Source organism: Erythrolamprus reginae, chromosome 3 (assembly GCF_031021105.1).
Source record: "Erythrolamprus reginae isolate rEryReg1 chromosome 3, rEryReg1.hap1, whole genome shotgun sequence".
Classification (NCBI taxonomy): Eukaryota; Metazoa; Chordata; class Lepidosauria; order Squamata; family Dipsadidae; genus Erythrolamprus; species Erythrolamprus reginae.
The window spans coordinates 26,569,995-26,597,425 of record NC_091952.1 but is presented as its reverse complement, the minus strand read 5'-3'; the positions used below and the strand labels follow the sequence as shown (position 1 = coordinate 26,597,425).

The window sequence follows — 27,431 nt, the reverse complement described above, 5'->3', positions numbered from 1 at the left end:
ACCCACCTTTGCCACCAGGCATGGGGGAACTAAGATATCTCTCCAGAGCCGATACAATTTATGTATGGTATGTTTGTATGTATGTCTGCTTAATAATGGGGTTTTTAAAATGTTTTTTTAAATTATTAGATTTGTTACGAATTGTTTTATTGTGATGTGAGCCGCCCCGAGTCTACAGAGAGGGGTGACATACAAATCTAATAAATAAATAAATAAATAAATAAATAAATAAATAAATAAATAAATAAATAAATAAATAAATAAATAAATAAATAAATAAATAAATAAATAAATAAATAAATAAATAAAAAATAAATAAATAAATAAATAAATAAATAAATAAATAAATAAATAAACAAACAAACAAACAAACAAACAAACAATAAATAAACAAACAAACAAATAAATAAATATAATAACAACAACAACAACAATACTGTAATAATAATTGGCTACATTGACTTGGAATTTGGAGAGATGTAATCTCAACATTTCTGGAAGGCATTGGATGCTTTATAGCCTGAATCTTCTTCTGTTTCTTTCTGTGCAAGAACACAACTCTCTTCACACAATATGTTTAACTCAGTTGTTAACCCAGACAAAAAACCATAGAATAGAATAGAATAGAATAGAATAGAATGGAATGGAATGGAACGGAACGGGATGGGAATGGAACGGGACGGGATGGAATGGAATGGAATAGAATAGAATAGAAGAGTTGGATGGGACCTTGGAGGTCTTCTAGTCCAACCCCTGCTTAGCCAGTAAACCCTATACCACTTTAGACAAATGGTTATCCAACATCTTCTTAAAAACATCCAGTTTTGGAGCATTCACAACTTCAGGAGGCAAGCTGTTCCACTGATTTATTGTTCTAACTGTCAGGAAATTTCTCCTTATTTCCAAGTTGGTTTCCTCCCTGATTAGTTTCCATCCATTGCTTCACGTCCTACCTTACTACTGGTTCCAGCAATATACAATCATTTGCTGAATTACAATCTACATTTTTGGGATTCTAGAGTCCCCATTTACTTTCTCTAATAACCCTTAAAGCCATGAATCAGGACAGCTAGATAAAGTGTCAGGAAATATTAGCTTATTTCCAAGGCTGCACAGAAAGCATCACAGCTGACTTGGGCAATGGAGCCACTCAGTATTAAAAACACATGTTCAGTATTTCAAGGATTTGTTTTTTCAGCCACTCTTTTTCTCCAATTTTTTTCCTTGACTTAATATGCAGACAAATCAAATGTTTCTCAGCACACATCTGTTTGGATAGAATTAGTTTAATCCTGCAAATCAGTGCTGCTCAAACCTGACAACTTTAAGATGTGTAGAATTCAACTGCTAAGCCAGCAGAGCTGTCTGAGGAATTCTGCGAGTTGAAGTTCAGAAAAGTTGCCAAACTTGAGAAACGTTGCTGTAGAGATGGCTTAATTTATTCTGGATTAAATTTAATCTCCTAGAGATCAGTTGACTAAGTCAATTTGCCCAGGTTCGCCTGGTGCACCAGTTGCAGCCCTGTTTGGACAGGGAGTCATTGCTCACAGTCACTCATGCCCTCATCACCTCGAGGTTCGATTACTGCAACGCTCTCTACATGGGTCTACCTTTGAAAAGTGTTCAGCAACTTCAGATCGTGCAGAACGTAGCCGTGAGAGCCATCGTGGGGCTTCCAAGATATAGAAACATAGAACATTTGCCCACGTTTCTTCAACACTCCGTGGCTTGCATTGGCTGCTGATCAGTTTCCGGTCACAATTCAAAGTGTTGGTCATGACCTTTAAAGCCCTACATGGCATTGGACCAGAGTACTGGCTGCTACTGCACGAATCCCAGCAACTGATAAGGTCTCACAGAGTTGGCCTTCTCCGGGTCCCGTCGACTAAACAATGTCATTTGGCGGGCCTCGGGGGAACAGCCTTCTCTGTGGCGGCCCCAGCCCTCTGGAACCAACTCCCCCGGAGATTAGAACTGCCCCCACCCTCCCTGTCTTTCGTAAACTACTCAAGACTCACTTATACCATCAGGCATGGGGGGAGTTGAGACACCTTTCCCCAGGTATTTTTTATACTTTGTTTTATGTTTGGTATGAATGTGCTGTTTGGTTTTTTAAAATAATGATAGGGTTTTATATGTTTTTTAATATTAGATTTGTTCCACTGCTATATTGTTTTTATTACTGTTGTGAGCCTCCCCAAGTCTTCGGAGAGGGGCGGCATACATATCTAACAAATAAAAAAACAAACAAACAAACAAACAAATAAATAACTCATTTATGGTCTTCCCACAATATATTACATCCTACTCACTTAAGTCCAAATAATAAAAATATAGTTAAGTTTGTTATAGGATCTGGGCTAGTATCTGACAAAGGCTATCTGTACAATCAAGCAGCAATGTTCTTTTCCTATTTGATCCTATTTCCCAAGCTTTTTGATATATGGCCATTGCAACACCTAGTTTAAGTGTCAATTTCCATATTTTATCCTTTCTCAGCCTACTGCTTCCATTTCTGTTGCACTTAAATTCCCATAAAATGTTGCTAAAACAGCTGTTAATTATAAAAGTTTGTCTTGTTTGGTCCTTTGGCCAAAACTATATTAATCACAACATTTCTCAAGTCGAATTCAGTTAACTTTTGTTAAGAATCAGTATCCTACTGAAAAATGCTGAAAAGAATAGTGTTTATTTTGAGTGGTTTTGATTGCAAGCTTCATTTTAATTAAACAGCCATTTGCAACCATTTCTGGCAGAGATTTATTTTATTGGTTTGAAATAAATTATAAGTTAGCTCTCTCTCGCTCTCTCCCCTCTCCCTCTCTCCCACTCTCTCTTATAGAATTATTTTATACAATAATATATTGCATGCCAAAATAAGTGAAAGAGAGGAAGAAAATATTATGCAACTGAAGCTACAGAGACAAGATGTTACATTGTTTGAACATACTTGAGACAATAGTGGTAATTAAAATTTAATGCCTAAGATTTTCCTTTTCCATTAAGTCAGGCTAATTTCATTTAAAAAGTGTTTTCCTACATAATTCACAAAGGAGGCCCCGATTACTCAAAGGACAGGTTTGGGGCATTTGGAATGACTGCCTGATAGATTGGGTTGCAAATTAAATATTATGATAACAGTAACATGCTGAAGATGGAAAATAGCTGCTCTAGTGATTTTAACGTAGCCCAAATCCTTTGGGGCTCATTCTTACACAACATGTATTGGAGCTCTGAATATAAATCACTTCAGTTGAAAAATTGGGATCTACATATTCATGTTTCCTCTTCATAATTTTTGGACACACTAATTCCTTATCCGTTTACTCAGGACTTTATTAATGTCTAATACGACGAGTGCTGAGTTTTGATAAGCAGATATTCTACAGTTCTGCCATATCTGGGATTGCATAAAATGAGATACCCCCTCAACATAGCTCTTATCTACCATCTCCTTCAGATGTCTCAAAGGTGCTTTTGCAAAAGACAACTGGACTTCCCCACCCCCACCTTTTGAAAACATCCAAGAAGCTTCTTCAGTCCCTAAAAAAAAGGAACCGAAAAAGAAGTGAACTGAAGAAGCTTTTTGGTTGAGAAATGAAATGTTTTTAAGGGGAATAAAACCCAGTTGTCTTTTGGGGGAAAAAAAAACATGTTTGGGACAACCATGACCCGGATCATTCAGAATAGAATAGAATAACAGAGTTGGAAGAAACCTTGGAGGTCTTCTAGTCCAACTTATTTATTTATTTATTTATTTATTTATTCATTCATTCATTCATTCATTCATTCATTCATTCATTCATTCAATTTTTATGCCGCCCTTCTCCTTAGACTCAGGGCGGCTTACAACATGTTAGCAATAGCACTTTTTAAAAAAACAGAGCTAGGCTATTGTCCCCGCAATCCGGGTTGTCATTTTACCCACCTCGGAAGGATGGAAGGCTGAGTCAACCTTGAGCCGGTGATGAGATTTGAACTGCTGACCTTCAGATCTACAGTCAGCTTCAGTGGCCTGCAGTACAGCACTCTACCTGCTGCGCCACCCCGGCTACTTACACCCTACACTATTTCAGACAAAAGGTTATCCAACATCTTCTTTTAAACTTCCACAATAGAATAGGATGGGATGGGATGGGAATGGAATAGAATAGAATAGAATAAAATAGAAGAGTTGGATGGGACCTTGGAGGTCTTCTAGTCCAACCCCTGCTTAGCCAGTAAACTCTATACCACTTTAGACAAATGGTTATCCAACATCTTCTTAAAAACTTCCAGTGTTGGAGCATTCACAACTTCTGGAGGCAAGCTGTTCCACTGATTCATCGTTCTAACTGTGAGGAAATTTCTCCTTAGTTCTAAGTTGCTTCTCTCCTTGTTTAGTTTCCACCCATTGCTCCTTGTTCTACCCTCAGGTGTTTTGGAGAATACTTTGACTTTGTGGATATTCAGAAACTCCATAGACAGAGTTTTACAGCCGGGGTTTTACAACTGAGTTACAACAGTCACATTATCCCGGATGAGATGCAAGTTTATTATTTGGATTTCTTTATTATTTCGATTTCTTTATTCTTTTGATTTCTTTATTACAGTGTTCCCTCGATTTTCACGGGTTCGAACTTCGCGAAATGTCTATACCACGGTTTTTCAAAAATATTAATTTAAAAATACTTCGTGGGTTTTTCCCTATAGCACGTTTTTTCCTGCCCGATGACGTCATATGTCATCGCCAAACTTTCGTCTGCCTTTAAAAAACATTTTTTTAAATAAACTTTAATAAATAAACATGGTGAGTAATAATCTAAATGGTTGCTAAGGGAATGGGAAATTGCAATTTAGGGGTTTAAAGTGTTATGGGAAGGCTTGGGATACTGTTCATAGCCAAAAATAGTGTATTTACTTCCGCATCTCTACTTCGCGGAAATTCGACTTTCGCGGGCAATCTTGGAACGCATCCCCTGCGAAAATCGAGGGAACACTGTATTTGGATTTATTTATTATTTCGATTTATTTATTATTTCGATTTCTTTATTATTTCGATTTCTTTATTATTTCGATTTCTAGGCTGTCCTTCTCGGTCTAAACCGGGTGGAAGTCACCACTACTGCAAACCCAATAAGGACAGAGACTCATATATGTTTCCCTTGTACTGTCAGAATCCTTTAGGCATCTTTCATTCACTTCATCTCCAGTGGCTTCTCAGAAAACTAGGGAGCCCATCAGGAAAGAAACATAGAAACATAGAAGACTGACGTCAGAAAAAGACCTCATGGTCCATCTTGTCTGCCTTTATACTATTTCCTGTATTTTATCTTAGGATGGATATATGTTTATCCCAGGCATGTTTAAATTCAGTTACTGTGGATTTACAAACCACGTCTGCTGGAAGTTTGTTCCAAGGATCTACTACTCTTTCTGTAAAATAATATTTTCTCACGTTGCTTCTGATCTTTCCCCCAACTAACCTCAGATTGTGTCCCCTTGTTCTTGTGTTCACTTTCCTATTAAAAACACTTCCCTCCTGAACCTTATTTAACCCTATATTTAAATGTTTCGATCATGTCCCCCTTTCTCTTCTCTCCTCCAGTTTTGGTAGCTCATCACTGCTGACGCCCTCCAGTTGATGGCCAGGTATTTGGGAACCCAATACATCTTTCAGCTGTGGCGCGGGGGACGTTTGCCCAAGTTCGCCTGGTGCACCAGTTGCGGCCCTATTTCGACCGTGACTCACTGCTCATAGTCACTCATGCCCTCATCACCTCGAGATTCGACTACTGTAATGCTCTCTACATGGGGCTACCTTTGAAAAGTGTTCGGAAACTTCAGATTGTGCAGAATGCAGCTGCGAGAGGAATCATGGGCTCCCCTAAATATGCCCATGTCACACCAACACTCCGCAGTCTGCATTGGTTGCCGATCAATTTCCGGTCACAATTCAAAGTTTTGGTTATGACCTATAAAGCCCTTCATGGCATCGGACCAGAATATCTCCGGGACCGCCTTCTGCCGCACGAATCCCAGCGACTGATTAGGTCCCACAGAGTTGGCCTTCTCCGGGTCCCGTCGACTAAACAATGTCGTCTGGCGGGTCCCAGGGGAAGAGCCTTCTCTGTGGTGGCCCCGACTCTGTGGAACCAGCTCCCCCCGGAGATTAGAACTGCCCCCACACTCCTTGCCTTCCGTAAACTCCTTAAAAGTCACCTCTGCCATCAGGCATGGAGGAATTGAGGCATCCCCCCCCTCCCCCAGGCCGATACAATTTTTGTATGGTATTTCTGTGTGTATGTCTGGTTTAATAATGGGGTTTTTAAATGTTTTTTAAAATTTATTATATTTGTTGTGAATTGTTCTATTGTATGTTGTGAGCCACCCTGAGTCTACGGAAAGGGGCGGCATACAAATCTGATAAATAAATAAATAAATAAATAAATAAATAAATAAATAAATAAATAAATAAATAAATACATACATACATACATACATACATACATACATACATACATACATACAGCTTGAAGGCTGACTTTCAGTAATCAACACACTTGTCTCACAGTTAATGGACTTTGCTTTCAGAGGGCACTCCACTTCATATGGGCACATTGACACCCTTCATCTTTAAGTCCTATGAAATCAAGTGTTTGTGCCCTTAGAGTCTTCCGAGAACAAGGTTGTCCATTCGCCTTTTCTTAAAAGTGTAAAGCAGACAAAGTATAATACCTGCCTGCTACTCAAAAGGGTTCCCGGGAGGAAACCTGTCTTTTACTGAGGCTGATTTCTGAATAAGGTTGAAAACATGGAGTGGTGTTGCAAGGATCTTGTCAATCAGGCTCACCCTGTCAGGATGGTTGCTAAAGGCTGATTCGGTGGTCAATGACAAATTAATGCCGGTCATCAGAGAGAAAGTCATTTGAGGGAATGGAGAATAAACAAACCACAAGGACGGTTGGAGAAACTTTCTTTTTTGGAACTATTTTTCCCCTGTCACCCAGTTAGCACAGTATATTCAAAGTCACATTCTAATTCTAATTTGGTAACAGAAACGCAGACAGTTCTATTTTTGGCCAAAAGTGATAGCTATTTAGGACACATTTGTGGAATGCTTTGGAATTTTTTTTTTTTAAAGATTTATTGAATATTTGTATTTGTATTTATTAGATTTGTATGCCGCCCCTCTCCGAAGACTCGGGGCGGCTAACAACAATATAAAAAGACAATGTGAACAAATCTAATATTAAAAACAATCTAAAAAACCCCAATTTAAAGAACCACTCATACATACAAGCATACCATGTATAAATTCTATAAGCCTAGGGGGAAGGGAAATTTCAATTCCCCCATGCCTGATGACAGAGGTGGGTTTTAAGGAGCTTGCGAAAGGCAAGGAGGGTGGGGGCAACTCTGATATCTGGGGGGAGCTGGTTCCAGAGGGTCAGGGCCGCCACAGAGAAGGCTCTTCTCCTGGGTCCCGCCAAACGACATTGCTTAGTCGTGGAGTGGATCCTCCGTCAGAAATGCTTGGAGGTACTGAGGGTCTCAAGGATCAAACCTACCAGTGATGGCCTGCTACCGGAACAGTAAGGTGTTATGTTCTGGTAGCGATTTTCAGGTTGCGTGCAAGAAACGAAATCTTGTATGAAGACGCTTGCACGAGTGAGATTTCAGCTATTTTTGCCAAATTTTTTGCTTCTGCAAAAATATCGGTGAAAATATCTGTGAAAATTGCCGAAATCCTGCTGGTGCGCATGTCTTCATGCAAGATTTCACTTGCTGTGCATGCACAGAACCCAAATCTTGTGCTGCTGGGTGCATATGCGCCCGCTGAGTGCATGTGCGCCCGCGACGACCGCAGAGGGCACCGGCAAGACTGATGGCAGGTCTTTGCTGGAACCTACCATTAGGCTGAGTGAGCTGGAGGTGTTAAGAGGTATGGGGTGAAATTAAGAGCAACAGGAGCTATGTGCAAACTATTGTTATTGTTGTTATTGTTGTTATTGTTGTTATTGTTGTTATTGTTGTTATTGTTGTTATTGTTGTTATTGTTGTTATTGTTGTTATTGTTGTTGTTGTTGTTGTTGTTATTGTTATTGTTATTGTTATTGTTATCGTTGTCGTTGTCGTTGTCGTTGTCGTTGTCATTGTCGTTGTGTCAGTACAACTCAGCAAACGAGATCACTATGCTGGATTTCGTATTTCATCACCAGTCGGGCGCTTCCCAAGCACCTAGGACTGCGTGATGTAGCGGCGAATTATGTTTGCTGATCCCAGTAAAGCGGCCTTTTGCAATTGACAGATGGAGATTTTGTCAATTCCAATGGTTTTCAAATGTCCACTGAGATCTTTTGGTACTGCGCCCAGTGTGCCAAGTACCACTGGGACCACTTTCACGTGCTTATGCCAGAGTCGTTGCAGCTCGATTTTTAGATCTTCGTATTTCACTAATTTCTCTAGCTGCTTCTCCTCAATTCTGCTGTCTCCTGGGATTGTAATGTCGATGATCCATACTTTCTTTTTCTCCACAATCACAATGTCTGGTGTGTTATGCTTCAGAATTCGGTCAGTCTGAAGTCGGAAGTCCCACAGCAGTTTTGCTTGCTCATTTTCAACCACTTTTTTGGGCTTATGATCCCACCAGTTCTTTGCCACTGGTAAATGGTAGTTCCGGCACAAGTTCCAGTGGATCATGTGCCGGAACTACCATTATTATTATTATTATTATTATTATTATTATTATTATTGTTATTGTTATTGTTATTGTTATTGTTATTGTTATTGTTATTGTTATTGTTATTGTTATTGTTATTGTTATTGTTATTGTTATTGTTATTGTTATTGTTATTGTTATTGTTATTGTTATTGTTATTGTTATTGTTATTGTTATTGTTATTGTTATTGTAATACTCGGAGCGGGTCACAACAGGCAATATACAGAGTACAAATCCAATATTAAAAACAGTATTTAAAACCCTTATTGTAAAAAACAATCATATGACCCAAATAGGGCGAACACAGCGAGACCTGAGCTGCCTTCCCTCTATAAATACTGGTGGGTGGGTATGGTTTGATAGCTCAGCAATTGCCTGCTGTGTAGAAACTTCCTGATGAGTCAGTGGGGTAACACCTGGGGTCGTTGATGTAACTGAGGTATGCTGATTAGTTAATGTTTGTGGATTGGTGGTGATATCCTGAGTAGTTGGAGTTTGCAGGCTACTTAGTTATTTTGCAATGTGTGTTCTGAGTCTAGTTTCAGTTTGTATGGCTGGGATACATTTGTTAATGAGGGCTGGTTTCCAGATGTCTGGTAGGCGGGAGGTGTCATCACGTGTTCGCCCTAGAACAAGGACAGAAGCACCAGCCTGAAGATGACGAGTGGGACCTCGTCGAAACGTCGCCAGAAATTTCTGAATCCTACATGGGAAGAAACCCGAATATGCCAAGACCATCATATATATATATATATATATATCTGTCGTATCACCCTGGTATATTGAAGGAGTGTCACAGTTCCTTTTTGCCTCTTGGCCCAACCCAGGGCCATTTCAAGGCAGTTAATTTATTCACAGCCGACAAACTATATTCTGTATGTATCAAAACATGTGATACATATATATATTTATGTATATATATAATGTCCAGAGGTGGTTTTCAGTTGGTCCGGACCGGTTTGAATGAACCATTAGTAGTGATCTGTGGGTGGGCCTGCCCACCCGCCCCGGTGCTATGCCATATTGAAGCTGCACACATGTGTGTAAGCTGCTGTTCTGTCCCCAGTTACAAATGCAACAAAAAAGTTTAATTTAGTTTAATTAATGAACCACTGCTAATAACTGGCTTAGCAGTGGCGAAACACACAAATCAAAAGAAGCAATCCTTTTTGCAGAAAGTCAGCTGCTAATTAGCATTCATTAATAGCAGGTGTAGATTCAGTCAGTCTTAGTTCAAAACAAGACAATTAGTTCTCGTTATCTCACCTAATGTCTGAAGGCTTGGCTAAATGCCCAGGAGTTCCTCTTGATAAGAAATCCAACACAAGAAAAATAGCATTTCACAATACAAGGCAGGCAGAGATCTGAGTTTGAACAATTGATTCCTGTAGCTTTCCAGCTGCCTCTATTTTTCTTAAATAGACTGGAATAGTGGCCAATTAGCCCACAATCTTACTCCTGAGGAGACCTCCTCTAGAGTAAACCTTCCTGTCACTTGGCATGCTTCCTATGTGCTCTTGCATTCAGAAAGGCCCTCCTTTCTCATCACTACCAAGAGGTGTTAGAGGTTCTAAAGTCCCTGGCTACACAGGCTGCTGGTGGGCCACAACAGCTGCATGTGTGAGCAAACTGCATGCACTGAAGGCTGTGCACATATGTGAAAGGCATGAAGCGAGTGAGCGATCATGCTCATGGGCTCACATTTGCAAACTGTTAAGGTATGTAACTGAATACCCCTCTTGATCATTTCACATTACATTACAGTTCCCCAACCTTGGCAAGTTGAAGACATGTGGACTTCAATTCCCAGAATTCCTCAATCAGCTATGCTGGCTGAGAATTCTGGGAGTTGAAGTCCATTTGTCTTGATGTTACCAAAGTTGGGAAACCATGCACTACGCCGACTAGAAGTATAGCTATGTGAATTTGTTAATGGAAGAATTTGAAACTGAGATTAGACTGCTCAGCAATGATTGAAAAAAAAAAGATGAAAGGGTGACCCTTTTGGGATGGATGGAAAAGTTATCTCTCCGGTATTATGTATTCTATTGGGTCAGCTAAAGAGTTTTGAACAGTAATATATTACATACAAAATTATGCCAAAAAAGAAAGCTGTGCAAATATCATCGGTTTCATTAATGCATGCAGACTGCAGAATTCAACTGTGCTCACTGCAGAATATGAATATAGAATTCCTTAAAAGTGGAGACAGAAATTGAATAGATAACTTGATCCTGATTCGAGAGATCTGGTTATGAGTACAAAGAAATTTGCTTCCGAGATGTTCTTCCAGAAGATGAAATAATAATAATGATAATAATAATAATAATAATAATAATAATAATAATAATAGTAATAGTAACAGTAACAGTAACAGTAACCGTAATAGTAACCATAACAGTAATTGTAATCGTAACCGTAACCATAACCATAACAACAACAACAATAATAATAGTCGTCAGCAGCAGCAACAGCAGTAGCCAGAGCAATATCTTTTCGAAGATGGATGGTCATAATAATTTTTATGGCACACCCCGTTAAATATTTCCACATATTTTCAAGCTAGATATTGACACTAGAAAGTGGTGCAGTGGCCTCACGATCAGAAGGTTGTGAGTTCGATCCTAGTACTTTTTAAGGAGTGAGCAGAGTGACCCTTGAGTTACCAAGGATTCACAGAGGAAACGTGGAGGCCTGGCAGATACCCAGCTGATAGTCCAGAGATATGAGTAATGGTTTAGTAAGACAAACCAGATACATTTAGTGTATAATCATTATTTACTTTGGCAATTAATCTTAGTCAAGAACAATCCTAGTCGTACACAGTTAAATCAGTCAATACATATACACAGCGGTGGGCTATGAGCCGGAACGCTAAATTGTGCTCGTCGCTGCGGCTTGTAAGTTCTTGTGGGACCACCGCGATTTTGCTGTTGCACCTGTGGAGGAAGCAAAATCACACATCAGTGCCGCAGGTGCACCCGTGTTTTAGCATGCGCGGAAGCACAAAAACCTCACCAAAACATAGGTACACCTGAGGTTCCGTCTGCGATTTTCCTTTCTCCACAGGTGCAGCAGCTGGTCCCGCAAGAATTTATGAGCTGCGGCAGCGAGCGCAATTTAGCATTCCGGCTCATAGCCCACCGCTGCATATACAATACTATATCTTACTTGTTCAGCTTACAAATACATAAACCAGCATTTAGCACAAAGCAGTTACAGAGAACATAACAGTAATAGTGGAGAATAATCAGAGAAAGAGAGAGAGAGAGAGAGAGAGAGAGAGAGAGAGAGAGAGAGAGAGAGAGAGAGAGAGAGAGAGAGAGAGAGAGACCTTCTAGCTCCCTCTTATGGTTAACTGCAATGCTAGCTCTTAAATGTATAATTTATTTATTTATTTATTGTTAGAGTTGAAAGGGACCATGAAGGCCATCGAGTTCAACCCCCTGCCCAAGCAGGAACCCCATAGTACACCAGTCAAGTGGCAGTTCAATGTTATACTTTATTTAAACATACATTGATAGTTTGTTTATATATTGCCAAACTCAACCAGTTATGTACATAGTACAACAGTAGTGGCAGATACAGGTATTTCTGTCTCTTGGCCCCAGTGGTGGGTTGCTCCTGGTTCGGACCGGTTGTTAGAACTAATAGTGTCGGCAGCAGGAGGCTCTGCCCACCCACCCAGGACACTTCTGTGCATGCACGCAGGAAACAATGGCAACGTTATTTACAACCCACCACTGCACCATGAGTAATTATAATTACTCATGGTGCAGTAATTATTTGCTATGAACTCTGCATTGGTGACAGGAAGGGCATCCGGCCAATAAACACTCGGCTCCATTCAGTTGCTCCAGCTCCACCTTAATGTAAGGGATTATGGGGTCATTAAAAGACCCTCCCCCCAAAAAATATTGACACTAGAAATCTGGGACCTAGTTGACTGGTGCCCTGAGATCTGGATTGCTTGCCTGATTAGACTCCCAATTAGATCCCTTCATTTCAGATGTTTATTTTTGCCATCAATCCCTTTTCACTCTGACAGCAGTGATCCCTTTTTCAGTGCATTATTAAGCATCTCCAATAAACAGACAGGACTGTCATTAATTTCTACTGCTGCTTCTGGAAGACTAAAACGGACAAGTTCCCTGGGAAGGCAGAAGACTGGGTTGGTGTGCAATTGAGTTTCAATTGAAATGCTATTCTATTCATCCAGTTCTAACTGGATGGAATAAATTTACCCCATTTTTTTCATTGTAATTAGCATTGCTGAGAACTCTGAGGGTTCCCCCCTCCAAAAGTAGAAATGCCTACTAATTTATTTATTTATGTATTTATTTTATTTATTGGATTTGTATGCCGCCCTCTCTGTAGACTCGGGGCAGCTAACAACAGTGGTAAAAACAACATGCGACAATCCAATACTAAAACAGCTAAAAACCCTTATTTTAAAAACACACCATACATAAATTCTAGAAGCCTAGGGGGAAAGAATATCTGAGTCTCCCCATGCCTGACGGCAGAGGTGGGTTTTAAGAAGCTTATGAAAGGCAAGAAGGATGTGGGCTATTCTAATCTCTGGGGGGAGTTGGTTCCAGAGGGCCGGGGCCGCCACAGAGAAGGCTCTTCCCCTGGGTCCCGCCAAATGACATTGTTTAGTTGACGGGACCCGGAGAAGGCCCACTCTGTGGGACCTAACTGGTCGCTGGGATTCGTGAGGGAGAAAGCGGTCCCGGAGATAATCTGGTCCGGTGCCATGAAGGGCTTTATAGGTCATAACCAACACTTTCTGCTAGTCACAGAATTGAATAGTGATTATTTTTCTATATTAGGTGGGCAATTTTCAGGGTATATAAAAAAAACTAGCATAACAGGGAGAAGTCTAGTAACAGGGTTTTGACCAAGAAAAATCCAGTTGTTTATTAGAACCATGTCAGCATGACCTAGGCGAAGCCAGCTCTGACTTCACCCAATTTTGGCAATATTGTTACAATGGGCTCTAGGACTTAGGTCAGTGATGGTGAACCTTTTTTCCTCTTGGGTGCCAAAAGAGCGTGGGCGTATGCTATCGCACATGCGCAAGTGCCCACACCCATAATTCAATGCCTGGGGAGGGTGAAAACAGCTCCCCCCTCGGAGGTCCTCTGGAGACTGGAAACGGCCTGTTTCCCAACTTCTAGTGGGACCAGCAGGCTCGTGCTTCACCCTCCCCAGGCTCTAACGGCTTCCCTAGAGCTGGGGGAGGGTAAAAACGCCCTCCTCTGTCCCCCCAGAGGCTCTCTGGAAGCCAAAAATGCCCTCCCAGAGCCTTAGTGCGAGCCAAAAATCAGCTGGCCAGCAGACACATGCACATTGGAGCTCGTGCCATAGGTTCGCCATCACTGACTTAGGTCATTGGATATGAGATTGTAACTTGTTGCTTGTATCCTAAGATTTTCATTAATATTGATTGTTTCTTCATTGCTTATTTGACCCCTATGACAATCATTAAATGTTGTACCACATGATTCTTGACAAATGTATCTTTTTCTTTTATGTACACTGAGAGTATATGCACCAAGACAAATTCCTTGTGTGTCCAATCACACTTGGCCAATAAAAATTCTATTCTATTCAACTCTAAGGTCTTTGACAGAGTGAGGGTCATCGACAAATTCAATTTCTCCAAGTTTGTAGTTAGTATTCTGATTCTTTTTACTAATGTGTAAGACCGAGCATTTAGTGGTAGAGATTTGAAGTTGCAAGTTTTTTGACCATTGAGCTACATGCTCAAGGTCTTTTTGAAGGGTAGCAGTATTGTCAGAAGTATTAAAAAGTTTAACATCATTGGCAAAGAGAACACAATTTATGATTTGATTTGATTTGATTTGTATGCCGCCCCTCTCTGTGGACTCGGGGTGGCTCACAACAAACAAGGAATATACAATAAAACAATTTGATCCAATTAATAATAATTAAAAAATTAAAAACATCCTAAAAATTAAAAGATTCAGTTAACATTCACTCAATTGCTTGTAATGTGATCACAAAGATCGTTTATGTAAAGTATGAAGTGTGTTGGTCCTAAAACACTGCCTTGAGGGACTGTTGACTGTTGACAGAAGCAGGATTAGAAATGGCACTTCCTATTTTGACCATTTGTTGTCTGTTAGATAGGAACGCTGTTAACCAATCGAATAGTGGTCCAGAGATGCCATAGGATTTTAGTTGCAGAAGAATTTCTTTTTTTTTCAGACTAGCACAGAAACCTGAAAAATGCAGTTGCTTAAAGAACATGATGCTCTCACACGTCTGTAGTTTAAAAGAAAAAAAAAGAAAAAATTTAACTGCATCATTTAGATAATTATTAATTATTATATTCTGGGATTATTAATGCCTAAATCAGTCTATTGAGTGAAAGACTGGAGGTCTCAACCTTCTTTTGTAGATATTTTCTGACTATAAATCTTTTAGCCCCATCTTTCTGAAACTGCCTGGTAATTTGGCTAGCACCAGATATCTTTCAGGACAGAATCCCAGCGACCAGTTAGGTCCCACAGAGTGGGTCTTCTCCAGGTCCCGTCAACTAAACCAGCGTTTCCCAACTGGTGTGCCGCGAGACACAGGCAGGTGTGCCGCCAAGCTCCCTGCCCGATCTGCCCCCTCTCCTCCGCTGCCGCCCCTTGCCTTGGGGCGCGACTTCTCTCGCGGCGGCTGCGGCTGCAGCTTCAGCTCCTCGGGACGAAAGCGCTCCCAGCCCTCTCTCGCAGCCCCCTGGCTGGGAGCGCTTTCACTGCGAGAGAGGGCTTTCTCCATCCGTTTCGGGAATGCACGCCCCGCCCATCTCTCTCGCGCGCCACTCCCCTTTTCTCTCAGCCCTCCCTGGCTTCGCTTCTCAATCCCTCCCTCCTTCCGTCTTTCCTTCCCCTCAGCCATTCTGTCTGGGGGTCTCCCGCTCTTCCCTTCCCCGCCTCCCAGGCTTTGCCTTTGCCACCCCCACCCATTTTTGGTTGGCAAGGAGTCCTTTGCCGCATCCCGCAGTTCGCACTCGGCTCGAGGCCGCTTTCCTTGGCTGCGCTCGGAACCGACAGGGCGCTGCTCTTTCTCTCTCTCAATCTCTCCCGTGAGGCGGGGGAAGGAAAAAAAGCAAAAAAAACCCTTCTTGCAGCGTGCCCGCGCTCGTCCCTTCAGCAGCGAGGGAGGGAAGTCAGAGGGTGAGGGAGCGAGCGAGCGCTCTTGTCCTCGGTGCCCTCTGCAGCCTTCCTTCCTTCTTCTTTGCTGCCACTGAGGGACGGAGAGAAAGATAGAAAGGAAAGAGGGAGGGAGAGATAGAAAGAAAAGAGATAGAAAGGAAAGAGGGAGGGAGGAAAGAGGGAGGGAGAGATAGAAAGGAAAGAGGGAGGGAGACGGAGAGAGAAAGAGAGACATAGCAAGAGAGAGAGAAAAAAGAAAGAAAGAGATAGCAAGAGAGAGAGAAAGAGATAGCAAGAGAGACAGAGAGACAAAGAGATAGCAAGAGAGACAGAGAGAGAGAGAGCGAAAGAGAGAGAGAGAGAAAGAGACATAGCAAGAGAGACAGAAAGAGAGCGAAAGAGAGAGAATGAAAGAGAGATAGCAAGAGAGGCAGAGAGAGAGCAAGGGAGAGAGAAAGACATAGAGGGAGGGAAGGAGGGAGAGAGAAAGAGAGCAAAAAAGAGAGGAAGAAAGAAAGAAAGAGGGATGGAGAGAGAGAAAGAAGGGAAGGAAGGAAGAGAAAGAGGGTGGGAGAAATAGAGTGAAATGGAGGAAGAGATATTTTTTTTGTCCAAACTTTTCTTTAGCCCCCCTGCGCCCCCCTGCGCCCCCCCGCGCCCCCCCGTTCAGTGTTCCCCAGGATTTTGAAAATATGAATAATGTGCCGCGGCTCAAAAAAGGTTGGGAAACACTGAACTAAACAATGTCGCTTGGCGGAACCCAGGGGAAGAGCCTTCTCTGTGGTGGCCCTGACCCTCTGGAACCAACTCCCCCCAGAGATTAGAATTGCTCCCTCCCTCTTTGCCTTTCGTAAGCTTCTTAAAACCCACCTCTGCCACCAGGCATGGAGGAATTGAGATACTCTTTCCCCCTAGGCCTTTACAATTTTATGCATGGTCTGTCTGTATGTATGTCGGTTGTACAATAGGGGTTTTTAACTGTTTATATTGGATTGTCATATGCTGTTCACTACTGTTGTTAGCCGCCTCGAGTCTACGGAGAGGGGCGGCATACAAATCCAATAAAATAAAATCAAAATCAAGTCAAACAAAGTTTTTAACCTTCTGTTTTTTCGCTTAAAACATGACATCATATGTAAAACATTTCATGGCAAGGACTCCACAGCCCACATAACTCACTTGCAACTGGTGGGGAAATAAACTCAATAAAAATGAAATAATTTTTACAACATCACATCCTTGGCCTGTAGTCTGAGATGAGTAGCATCTCCCATTCCATTTGGAAGACAGATCACTGTGACGAGTAATAACATTATTCTTTAAAGAAGGAGATGACAATACTCCCCCCACCTTTAAGTAATCATACGTACAACATTTCATGGCAAAGAGGAGAAATGTACAGGTATTTGAAACACTGAAAGGATATGAAAGTAATTTCCCATGGAGATACAATAAAAGATAATATACAATCCTTGGCAGACACTTTCTACTCACAATGAAATAACTCTGATGGTCCAGGGAACATAAGTATCTCAAGCATTAACAGGCCGACTTTGTGACATCATAAAGCAAGTACAAAGAGCAGTGGTTAGAGTGCAGTACTGCAAGCTACTTCTGCTGATCACCAGCTGCCAGAAGTTTGGCAGATCGAATCTCAGTAGGATCAAGGTTGACTCAGCCTTCCATCCTTCCGAAGTCGGTAAAATGAGGACCCAGATTGTTGGGGAAAATATATGCTGTAAACTGCTTAGAGAGGGCTGTAAAGCATTGTGAAGCGGTATAACAATGCTATTGTTATTGCTATTGCGAAAGTAGGTACAGAAAGAAAATTAAGCTTGGTGCCATCCTTATTTAATTGTTAGTTGTTAATTGTTCACTTGTACCCCCCAAAATAGATAAAAGTTTGAACAGATGTGAGCTCTGTTGTAATAATGGCACTTGAAAATTATGGTTCCTGCAGGTTCTAGTTTAAATTTGAGAAAGGGAAATGGTAACAATGATTTCCAGGCTCTTGTTCAACAACTTTGCTTTATTTTTTTAAAAAATACTAATGTTTCATTCTATCTAAAAGGGAGAGTTTCAGACCATCTGCTTGTTGAATATATATCTCCATCTCAAGCAGAAATACATTATTTGGATAAACAATGTATTTCTTCTTGAGAGGGAGATATATACTGAGATGTGTAGCCTTAAGGGAACTTGCTATCCATTTATTGCAAGTTTTATTAATTTAAAAAAGACACTGAATACCTGGTGTCTGGATTTTAATTCTTAAGAAATTTTAAGTTCTGGTTGTTCTCTTAGGCAGCCTTGCCTTGATCCACTAGGATTTTAAAATCTTGTGATTAGTGATGGGCGAACCGAACCCGCACCGAATTTTGCGGTGTTCGTTATGCCGAACACGAACACGATTTTTTTTCAAACTTCGGGCAAAGTTCAGGATTGTGTTCGGTGTTCGGAGCTTTGACGTCATCGGCAGGTTGCTAAGGACGCCAAGGTGATCACTTCCTGGATTCCATGGAATCCAGGAAGTGATCACCTTGGCATCCTTAGCAACCTGCCGGTGACTTCAAACTCTGCCTCTGGAATCTCTTTGTGGGAGGGATTCCCTGATCGGGTTCGGGTTCGACCAAATTTTGCGTAAAGTTCATCCGAACTTGCTGAACCCGAACACCGTTGGGTTCGCCCATCACTACTTGTGATTGATTTTCCAGCCCTGCCAGCAAGTCAAGTACTTGTAAGAATATTAGATTTTGCTTCTTGAAGCAAATTCGAAAATCCAAAATATTTTTTTTTAACAATACTTGCAATACTGGGAGAAGATTCAGAACAGTCCCAAGAATATAGTAATTTGCCCAGCACGTACCACAATGAACCTATAGAATTGATTTGTCACAACGATCACCAACTTGAAATGCTTTAAAAGGTGGAAGGGTGAGATATGGAGTAATACAGGCCTTGGCCTCATCCAGTGGGGCAAAAGACTCTCCAAATTGTTTTCTTGCAAAAAAAATCCCCACTTCCTTTCCTCCCCGGCTTACCAAAGAATGAATAGAGAGTTCCAAAGATCAGATCTTCTCCTTCAGATAAAGTTGACAAGAACGCTGGGGCACTGGAGGCATTTTCCATCTGGAGATAAATCAGAAAACAGAAAAGGAAGCGAAGGCCAGTCAGCTTCGGTTTGGTCAGACTGCATCATTCAAAGCCCCCCCCTCCCCTCCAACTCTCATACAGAACATTGTCCAAAGGCGTCCGTGTTCCTTCTTGGCTGTCAGCTTCAACCAAATCAACCATGGGATTGCAAGCACACTGCCGTGAAGAAAAAAAGATGAACTGTTCCTATGGATGCTGGCACGTAGATAGGGGCTGTGCAGCCGGCAGATAATAGAAGCTGGCTGAGCCACCCAATTTGTGGTAATCTTTACTTAATTATGGCTTTGTGCATTTAACAATACAATATGTTAATTAGTATAGTATAGTTAATGTGTGTGTGCTTTCTGTTGAATCACACTGGTATTACCAAATATGGAAGGGAGCATACGGCTTTATAGCCGACAAACTATAAGCCCTTCATGGCATCGGACCAGAATATCTCCGGGACCGCCTTCTGCCGCACGAATCCCAGGGACCGGTTAGGTCCCACAGAGTTGGCCTTCTCCGGGTCCCATCGACTAAGCAATGTCATTTGGCGGGACCCAGGAGAAGAGCTTACTCTGTGGCGTCCCCGACCCTCTGGAACCAGTTCCCCCAGATATCAGAGTTGCCCCCACCCTCCTTGCCTTTCATAAGCTCCTTAAAACCCACCTCTGTCGTCAGGCAGGGGAATTGAAATTTCCCTTCCCCCATGGCTTATAGAATTTATACATGGTGTGCTTGTGTGTATGAGTGGTTCTTTAAATTGTGTTTTTTAAGATTATTTTTAATATTAGATTTGTTTACATTGTCTTTTTATATTGTTGTTAGCCACCCCGAGTCTTCGGAGAGGGGCGGCATACAAATCCAATAAATAAATAAATAAATAAATAAATAAATAAATAAATAAATAAATAAATAAATAAATAAATAAATAAATAAATAAATAAATAAATAAATAAATAAATAAATAAATAAATAAATAAATAAATAAATAAATAAATAAATAAATAAATAAATAATAAATAATAAATAAATAAATAAATAAACAAACAAACAAACAAACAAACAAACAAATAAATAAATAAACAAACAAACAAACAAATTCTATATGTATAAGATATTTTTGCTGATAATGAAAAGGAAGGGAGACTAGTATAGTATACTGTAGATCTATTTCAAGCTATTTTGCTCTCATCAGCTAGCCATACCCTTACAGGCAGACACCCCAGGTTCAAATCCCGGTAAGGGTATGGCTAGCTGACGAGAGCATAATAGCTTGAAATAGATCTATACTAGTCTCTCTTCCTTTTCATTATCAGCAAAAATATCTTACACACAAGAGTGCCTTCTATCCCCTGTCCCTGTCTCTTTTACTAGTATCATGTATATAAATACAGTGGTACTTATACCTAAGAACGCCTCTACTTACGAACTTTTCTAGATAAGAACTGGGTGTTCAAGATTATTTTTGCCTCTTCTCAAGAACCATTTTCCACTTACAAACCCGAGCCTCCGAAACTGTAACCAGAAGAGGCAGGGAGAAGCCTCCTTGGGGCCTATCTAGGAATCTTCTGGGGGAAAATAGGGGCGGAAAGGGCGGGGAGAAGCCTCTATGGGATCCCTCTAAGAATCTCCTGGGAGGAAACAGGGCCAGAAAAGGTGGGGAGAAGCCTCCATGGGGCCTCTCTAGGAATCTCCTGGGAGGAAACAGGGCCTCCACTCTCCCCGTGGTTTCCCCAATCATATGCATTGTTTGCTTTTACATTGATTCCTATGAGGAAAATTGCTTCTTCTTACAAACGTTTCTACTGAAGAACCTGGTCACAGAATGAATTAAGTTCGTAAGTAGAGGTACCACTGCATTATTATATCTTTGTACTACACCAATACGTGCTTGACAAAAATAAACAAAGAAAGAAAGAAAGAAAGAAAGAAAGAAAGAAAGAAAGAAAGAAAGAAAGAAAGTTCTGCCAAGCTTCCAGCCTCCTCTGCTCACATATACTCTTGGGCTGTCTGTTGCAGACTTTATGGTAATCGCAGTAAGCTTTACCTGCTTAATCTAAAGAGAAGCAAGGGCTCTTTTTAGCCAGGTGCTTTGGAACCTCTGTACCCTGACTAGATTAAACTACATCTTTAAGCACAAGTGGCATCCCACCATCAACAAGCTGTCTAATTCTGGTACTTATCTTCTACTTCCACTCCTTCCTACAATGGACGTTTGGTAGGGAAAACACTGGAATGTGTCAACTTTCACAAAACTTTTTTTGGGGTGTGTGTGTGGATTGTGAGGTTTTCAAACAAAAGAGATGTACTAAGCTTTTATTCAGTAATTTTGTTTTCTCCCACCCTTTATTTTTCAAGCTATTAATAAATGTCAAATTAACTTTGGAGTGGGGCAAATGTAGAAGGATAGTGCTGTGGTATCTTTGGATGTTGCCAGTAGAGAAAAGCTAAAACAACTCAAATTGCATTTACAGTATGATTGTATGATGGCTTGAAAAGACATTCATGTTAGTAACTTGAGTTTATGTACACTGCTGAAAAAAATAAAGGAGACACTTAAACAACACAATATAACTCCAAGCAAATCAAACTTCTGTGAAATCAAACTGTCCAGTTAGGAAGCAACACTGATTGACAATCAATTTCACATGCAGTTGTGCACATTCAACTTTGTACAGAACAAAGTATTCAATGAGAATATTTCATTCATTCACATCTAGGATGTGTTATTTGAGTGTTCCCTTTATTTTTTTGAGCAGTATATTTTTTCTTTAAAAAAAAATATTTTATTGAATTATATATATTAAAAAAATACAAAAGAAAATTACAATACATACACAAATAAACAAACAAAATAACAAAGAAAATAAACAATGACACAATAAAAAGCAAAACCTTTCATAAATATTATATTCACATTACAGTGATCCCTCTATTATCGCGAGGGTTCCGTTCCAAGACCCCTCGCGATAATCGATTTTTCGCGATGTAGGGTTGCAGAAGTAAAAACACCATCTGCGCATGCGTGCCCTTTTTTTCTATGGCCGTGCATGCGTAGATGGTGGAGTTTGCGTTCCCCGCCGCCCACGCAAAGGGGAAACCCAGATTCGGCTCCTCGCTGCTGCTGCGCTACCGAGCAGATCAGCTGCTGGGCGGCCGAAGGAACCTTCCCTGGGTCTTTCCGGCCGCCCATGCAAAGGGGAAACCCCGGCTCCTCGCTGATGCCCCCGCTCGCCCGCCCGCCGCCTGCCTGCAAGATGGGGAGAGATAGAGAAAGAGAGAGAAGGAAAGAAAGAGATGAGAGAGGGAGGAAGAGAGTGTGAGAGAGGAAGAAGCAAGATAGAGAAAGAGAGAGAGAAAGAAAGATGAGAAAGGAAGGAAGAGAGTGACGTCATCGGGTGGGAAAAATCGCAATATAGCGTTTCGCGAAGATCGAGATCGCGAAACTCGAGGGATCACTGTATTACCCTATAACTTATAGGGTTTTCTTACGGCACCTCATATCACAAATTAACTGTTACGGTTATATATATATTACATATTTCTCTATTTATATTTTTCTCTGCTCTGGTAATATCTTTTCTTTACTACACAGTTACTACAGATATTATCTCTTATTATATATATATCTATACCAATTCTATTGATAAAATTATTATTAACATTTCTATGATTAATATTAATTTCTTATTTTTTATTTATTGATTTTTATTTTTCTTTCGTTCTAGCCATCCATAAAACCAGAGGATAAAGTAATGTGCTGGCTAAGGACACTAGCTGGATGAATACATGGCAAGCAGATTCTTTCCCTTATTTTCCTCCCAAAAAAACTAAGGTTCATCTTATACTCTGGTGCATTTTATACTCTGAAAAATAGGGGAGTTGCAGGGAACAACTATTTGTTTACACAGTGCAAACAATACCAAAACCAAATGCATCGAATGTTGCATGAGTGTACAGACGTTGCATTATAAAAGGAGGGAGAAAATTAGTTACAATTGGTCAAGGTGACATATGTAGTTGTTTAGGTCACCATTCAAAGCACTTATGGACAGCATCAAGATCTGGACTCCTTTTTAAATCTTTCACTGGACTTGAATTGAACAATCTTCTAAATAGAGATTTGTCCTTGCAAAGATCAAAGCTGCTGTATATTTCAATCTTCAAAACAAAGATTAGATATTATTGGTTCTGAAGTTCCACCCACACATTCTTATAAACCCATCAATTTAAAACATGCTCTGTTAGCTGGAGATAAATATTTATAGTGCATCACGCAGGTCAATAAAACAAATTGAATCTGCATCACTTTTGGGCATTTTGTAAATCTCCCCTCATGATCCAGCTAAAGTTAAACACTTGTTAAGTATCACTGATTTCAGCGATCTCTTCAGTGATAAGCATGTTTTATCTATCACGTAACTGAAATCAATGGGATTTAAAGATGTTCCTTGCGTTCATATAAAATAAGTAAAAACTGCCCCAAGTATTTGAGTAGGGACATTAATTGTACATTCCTGGATGTTCCCTTTGGAGGAAACCGGCAAGAGGGAACAAATGACAGAAGTGCAGAATGACATAATAGAAACATAGAAATATAGAAGACTGACGGCAGAAAAAGACCTCATGGTCCATCTAGTCTGCCCTTATACTATTTCCTGTATTTTATTTTACAATGGATATATGTTTATCCCAGGCATGTTTAAATTCAGTTACTGTGGATTTACCAACCATGTCTGCTGGAAGTTTGTTCCAAGGATCTACTACTCTTACAGTAAAATAATATTTTCTCATGTTGCTTTTGATCTTTCCTATTTAAAACACTTCCCTCCTGGACCTTATTTAACCCTTTACAAGTGACATGACTTCTGTACATATGCCAAGTGTTGTGATGAAAGTACAATATTTTCATTATTATGCAGGTGTCACAAATTAATTAATTAATTAATTAATTAATTAATTGATTAATTAATTTATTTATTCATTCATTCATTCATTCATTCATTTATTTATTTATTAGATTTGTATGCCGCCCCTCTCCACAGACTCGGGGCGGCTCACAGCAAGATACAGCAATCATGACAAATCCAAATAAATGTAAAATATTTAAAAAGATTTAAAAAGAACCCCATTTATTAACAAACACACACACAAACATACCATGCATTAATTTTACATGCCCGGGGGAGGTGTTTCAGTTCCCCCATGCCTGACGGCAAAGGTGGGTTTTAAGGAGTTTATGGAAGGCAGGGACAGTAGGGGCAGTTCTAATCTCTGGGGGGAGTTGGTTCCAGAGAGTCGGGGCCACCACAGAGAAGGCTCTTCCCCTGGGGCCCGCCAACCGACATTGTTTAGTTGAGGGGACCCGGAGAAGGCCCACTCTGTGGGACCTAATCGGTCGCTGGGATTCGTGCGGCAGAAGGCGGTCTCGGAGATATTCTGGTCCAGTGCCATGAAGGGCTTTAAAGGTCATAACCAACACTTTGAATTGTGACCGGAAATTGATCGGCAGCCAATGCAGACTGCGGAGTGATGGTGAAACATGGGCATACCTAGGTAAGCCCATGACTGCTCTCGCAGCTGCATTCTGCACGATCTGAAGTTTCCGAACACTTTTCAAAGGTAGCCCCATGTAGAGAGCATTACAGTAGTCGAACCTCAAGGTGATGAGGGCATGAGTGACTGTGAGCAATGAGTCCCGGTCCAGATAGGGCCGCAACTGGTGCACCAGGCGAACCTGGGCAAACACCCCCCTCGCCACAGCTGAAAGATGGTTCTCTAATGTAAGCTGTGGATCGAGGAGGACGCCCAAGTTGCAGACCCTCTCCGAGGGGATCAATAATTCCCCCCCCCTCCAGGGTAATGGACGGACAGATGGGATTGTCCTTGAGAGGCAAAACCCACAGCCACTCCGTCTTATCCGGGTTGAGTTTGAGTCTGTTGACACCCATCCAGGCCCCAACAGCCTCCAGACACGGGCACATCACTTCCACTGCTTCGTTGACTGGACAATCTGCAATGTTTTGCAGATGCCACTAAGTTCATTGCAAGAACTAAATACCTCAGACAGTCCAATATCCTGAATCTCTCCACCCTCCCCACACCCTATGGAGTAAAGTACACACTATTGCTGCATCATGTTCGGAAATATATTTTTTCATCCTCAACTGTATGCGAGTTTGTTTCTACCTCAGTCTGAAAACCTCTTTAGAATTTCCTTAGAATTTATTTTGATAGTGCTCTTCATTATTGTTTTACCATTTGTTTTCACAAATGGTATATTCATTCTGTGACTTGTGGACTTCAACTCCCAGAATCCCTGAGCCAGTCATGCCAGCTCGGGAATTCTGGGAGTTGAAGTCCACGTGTCATGGAGGAGCCGACTTGGCCTACCCCTGGCCTAGTCCAACCCCACTCCATCCCAAGGCAGGAGACCTTTGTTCCTTCGTAAATGCCCGTCCAGTCTTTCCTTGGGGACCTCCAGCCTCATGAGGATGCCAATTCCTCTGGTGTTTTATTATTATGATTTTATATTTTTCTTTATATATATTACCTCATGTCTATTCTCTTCTATATTTTGTGTATTGGACAAAATAAATAAATAAAATAAATAAATAAATAAAATATGTCCCTCCCAAGATACAGAGTGGCATGAGATTTCATAGAATACTAGGTTTTTGAAGAAAACCCAAATGGCTATTTCTTCCTGGTGTCAAATTGTATTTTTAGTGTTAGCTATAGGCTAAAAAATAATATAATTCTAAAATGAAAACAGATGTTCTATTCGGCACAATCTTCCCTACAAAGAAACTGAATTGATCTGGAAAGCAGAATTTCTTAATCATTCTTAAAAAGAGTAAAAGGGGTAGGAGGGCGTATTTTGAACCTACTTACTTTAACTTCTACACTCATTTCACCCCCCCAAAAAGATGTCTGACTTTCCATATGCAACATTTAATGAATCCTCTTAACAGAGGAAAGCTTTATATCATCAGAATTTTAACATATCCTTTTGCCTTATATCGCTTTTATGGTGTTTGTAAATTGCCTCAAATATATTGTTTTTATTCCACTATAAAGTAAGTACAATCTTGTGAGCCCCCAGCTATAATCTGAAGTGGTTGCAATTCTCCAAGTGAGAAATAGGTTTCGGTCTCATTACAACTGAACAACTTAATTGCGAAAGCAACAAAGCTTATAGAACCTGTCCTGACCAAAAGACAGGATTGCCTGAAGCATACTTCTTGATTTCATCATGAACATAATTCAATTATCTTCAACCTACTATTCTCCTTGATTCTAAGCACATAATAGTTTGGGGCGGGTATTAGGCTAACTTTCCCCAAATATATCGATTACAACCTTTGTTATCTGACAGTCGGCATGTTTTGGGGAGAATGGAAATTGTAGTCAATCATATTTCAAGAGGACTAAATTAGGGAAGGCTACATTAGATCATTTCAATGCTTTTTCTGCTTCCAATGCGGGCAAAGCCACAATATCTTTATCTGTAGTCCTAAAGTCTTTATCATGTCCATCATGCATCACATGTCTTATAATAAAACAGTGATGGGATACCAAAATTTTTACTATCACACTGGCTTATACATTTTGTTTCAACATCTTTCAGTACAAATTGAGTGCTCTGGGGTGGGCTTTGCTGGCCGGCACAGGGCAGCCGCGACAACAACAACAACAGCCGCTGATGCCGAGAGCCCGAAGCCCACTCTCCAGTGTCAACGCCAGGCTTCGGGTGAGCAGAGCTGCGCACCGGCGGCGAGAGTTGTTTGGAAAGCAGACGCGGTGCCTCTGCTGGGAAGGGCTGAAAGGGGACAGGGCGGTCCCCGCCGCCTGTGTCAGCAGCGAGGTGGCCGCACCGGCTGGGGCAGGAGAAGGCTGGAGTTGCACGGAAAGCGGCACCCGCTGGTGGGGCCTGGTCCGAGAGGAACCGCCGCTGTCGCAGCACCAATGGCAGATGCTGTGGGGGCAGAGCGAAGGGGAGGGCACGGAGGCAGTGCCCGCTGGAGAAGCGGAGAGAGAGAGAAGTGAAGGTGTGCTCGCCTTGTGCCATGGGGGTGGGGAGGCGGTGGAGGTCAGGGGTTTGCAAGCAACCACCTCCCCCTTCACACACTTAGCCATGGCACACTTAGCTGTGACTTTCAGTGGAGTTTTTGAATCGCCAATTTCCTGAATCTCCCGTCCACACACCGCGGAGGAGGAGGTGGGGAGGAGGTGGAGAGGCAAGAGGCGAGGAGCAAAGCAGGCCTGCAATTGGCCCCTTTCTTTCTCGCCTTTAGGGAGAGGAACTGTTGCTGCTCTGCCATAGGGCAGCAGCAGTTCCTCTCCCTAAAGGCGGCAAAGAAAGGGGCCAACTGCAGGCCCACTTTCCTCCCCACCTCTTGCCTCTCCACCTCCT

The 27,431-nt window shown here is 41.3% G+C and overlaps 2 protein-coding genes across 2 annotated transcripts in view; one reads left to right on the top strand and one right to left on the bottom strand.

Moving 5' to 3' along the window:
* Window positions 1-19,006, bottom strand: part of LOC139165598 (opsin-5-like) — a 46,352-nt gene extending 27,346 nt beyond the window's left edge. The window contains exon 1 of the mRNA XM_070748804.1: window positions 18,919-19,006. Within this exon, the coding sequence (XP_070604905.1) occupies window positions 18,919-19,006 (88 nt within the window). The remainder of the gene's footprint in view (window positions 1-18,918) is intronic.
* Window positions 1-27,431, top strand: part of LOC139165304 (guanine nucleotide exchange factor subunit RIC1-like) — a gene marked incomplete at its 5' end in the record, with an annotated part of 229,116 nt that overhangs the window by 45,881 nt on the left and 155,804 nt on the right. The window lies entirely within an intron of this gene.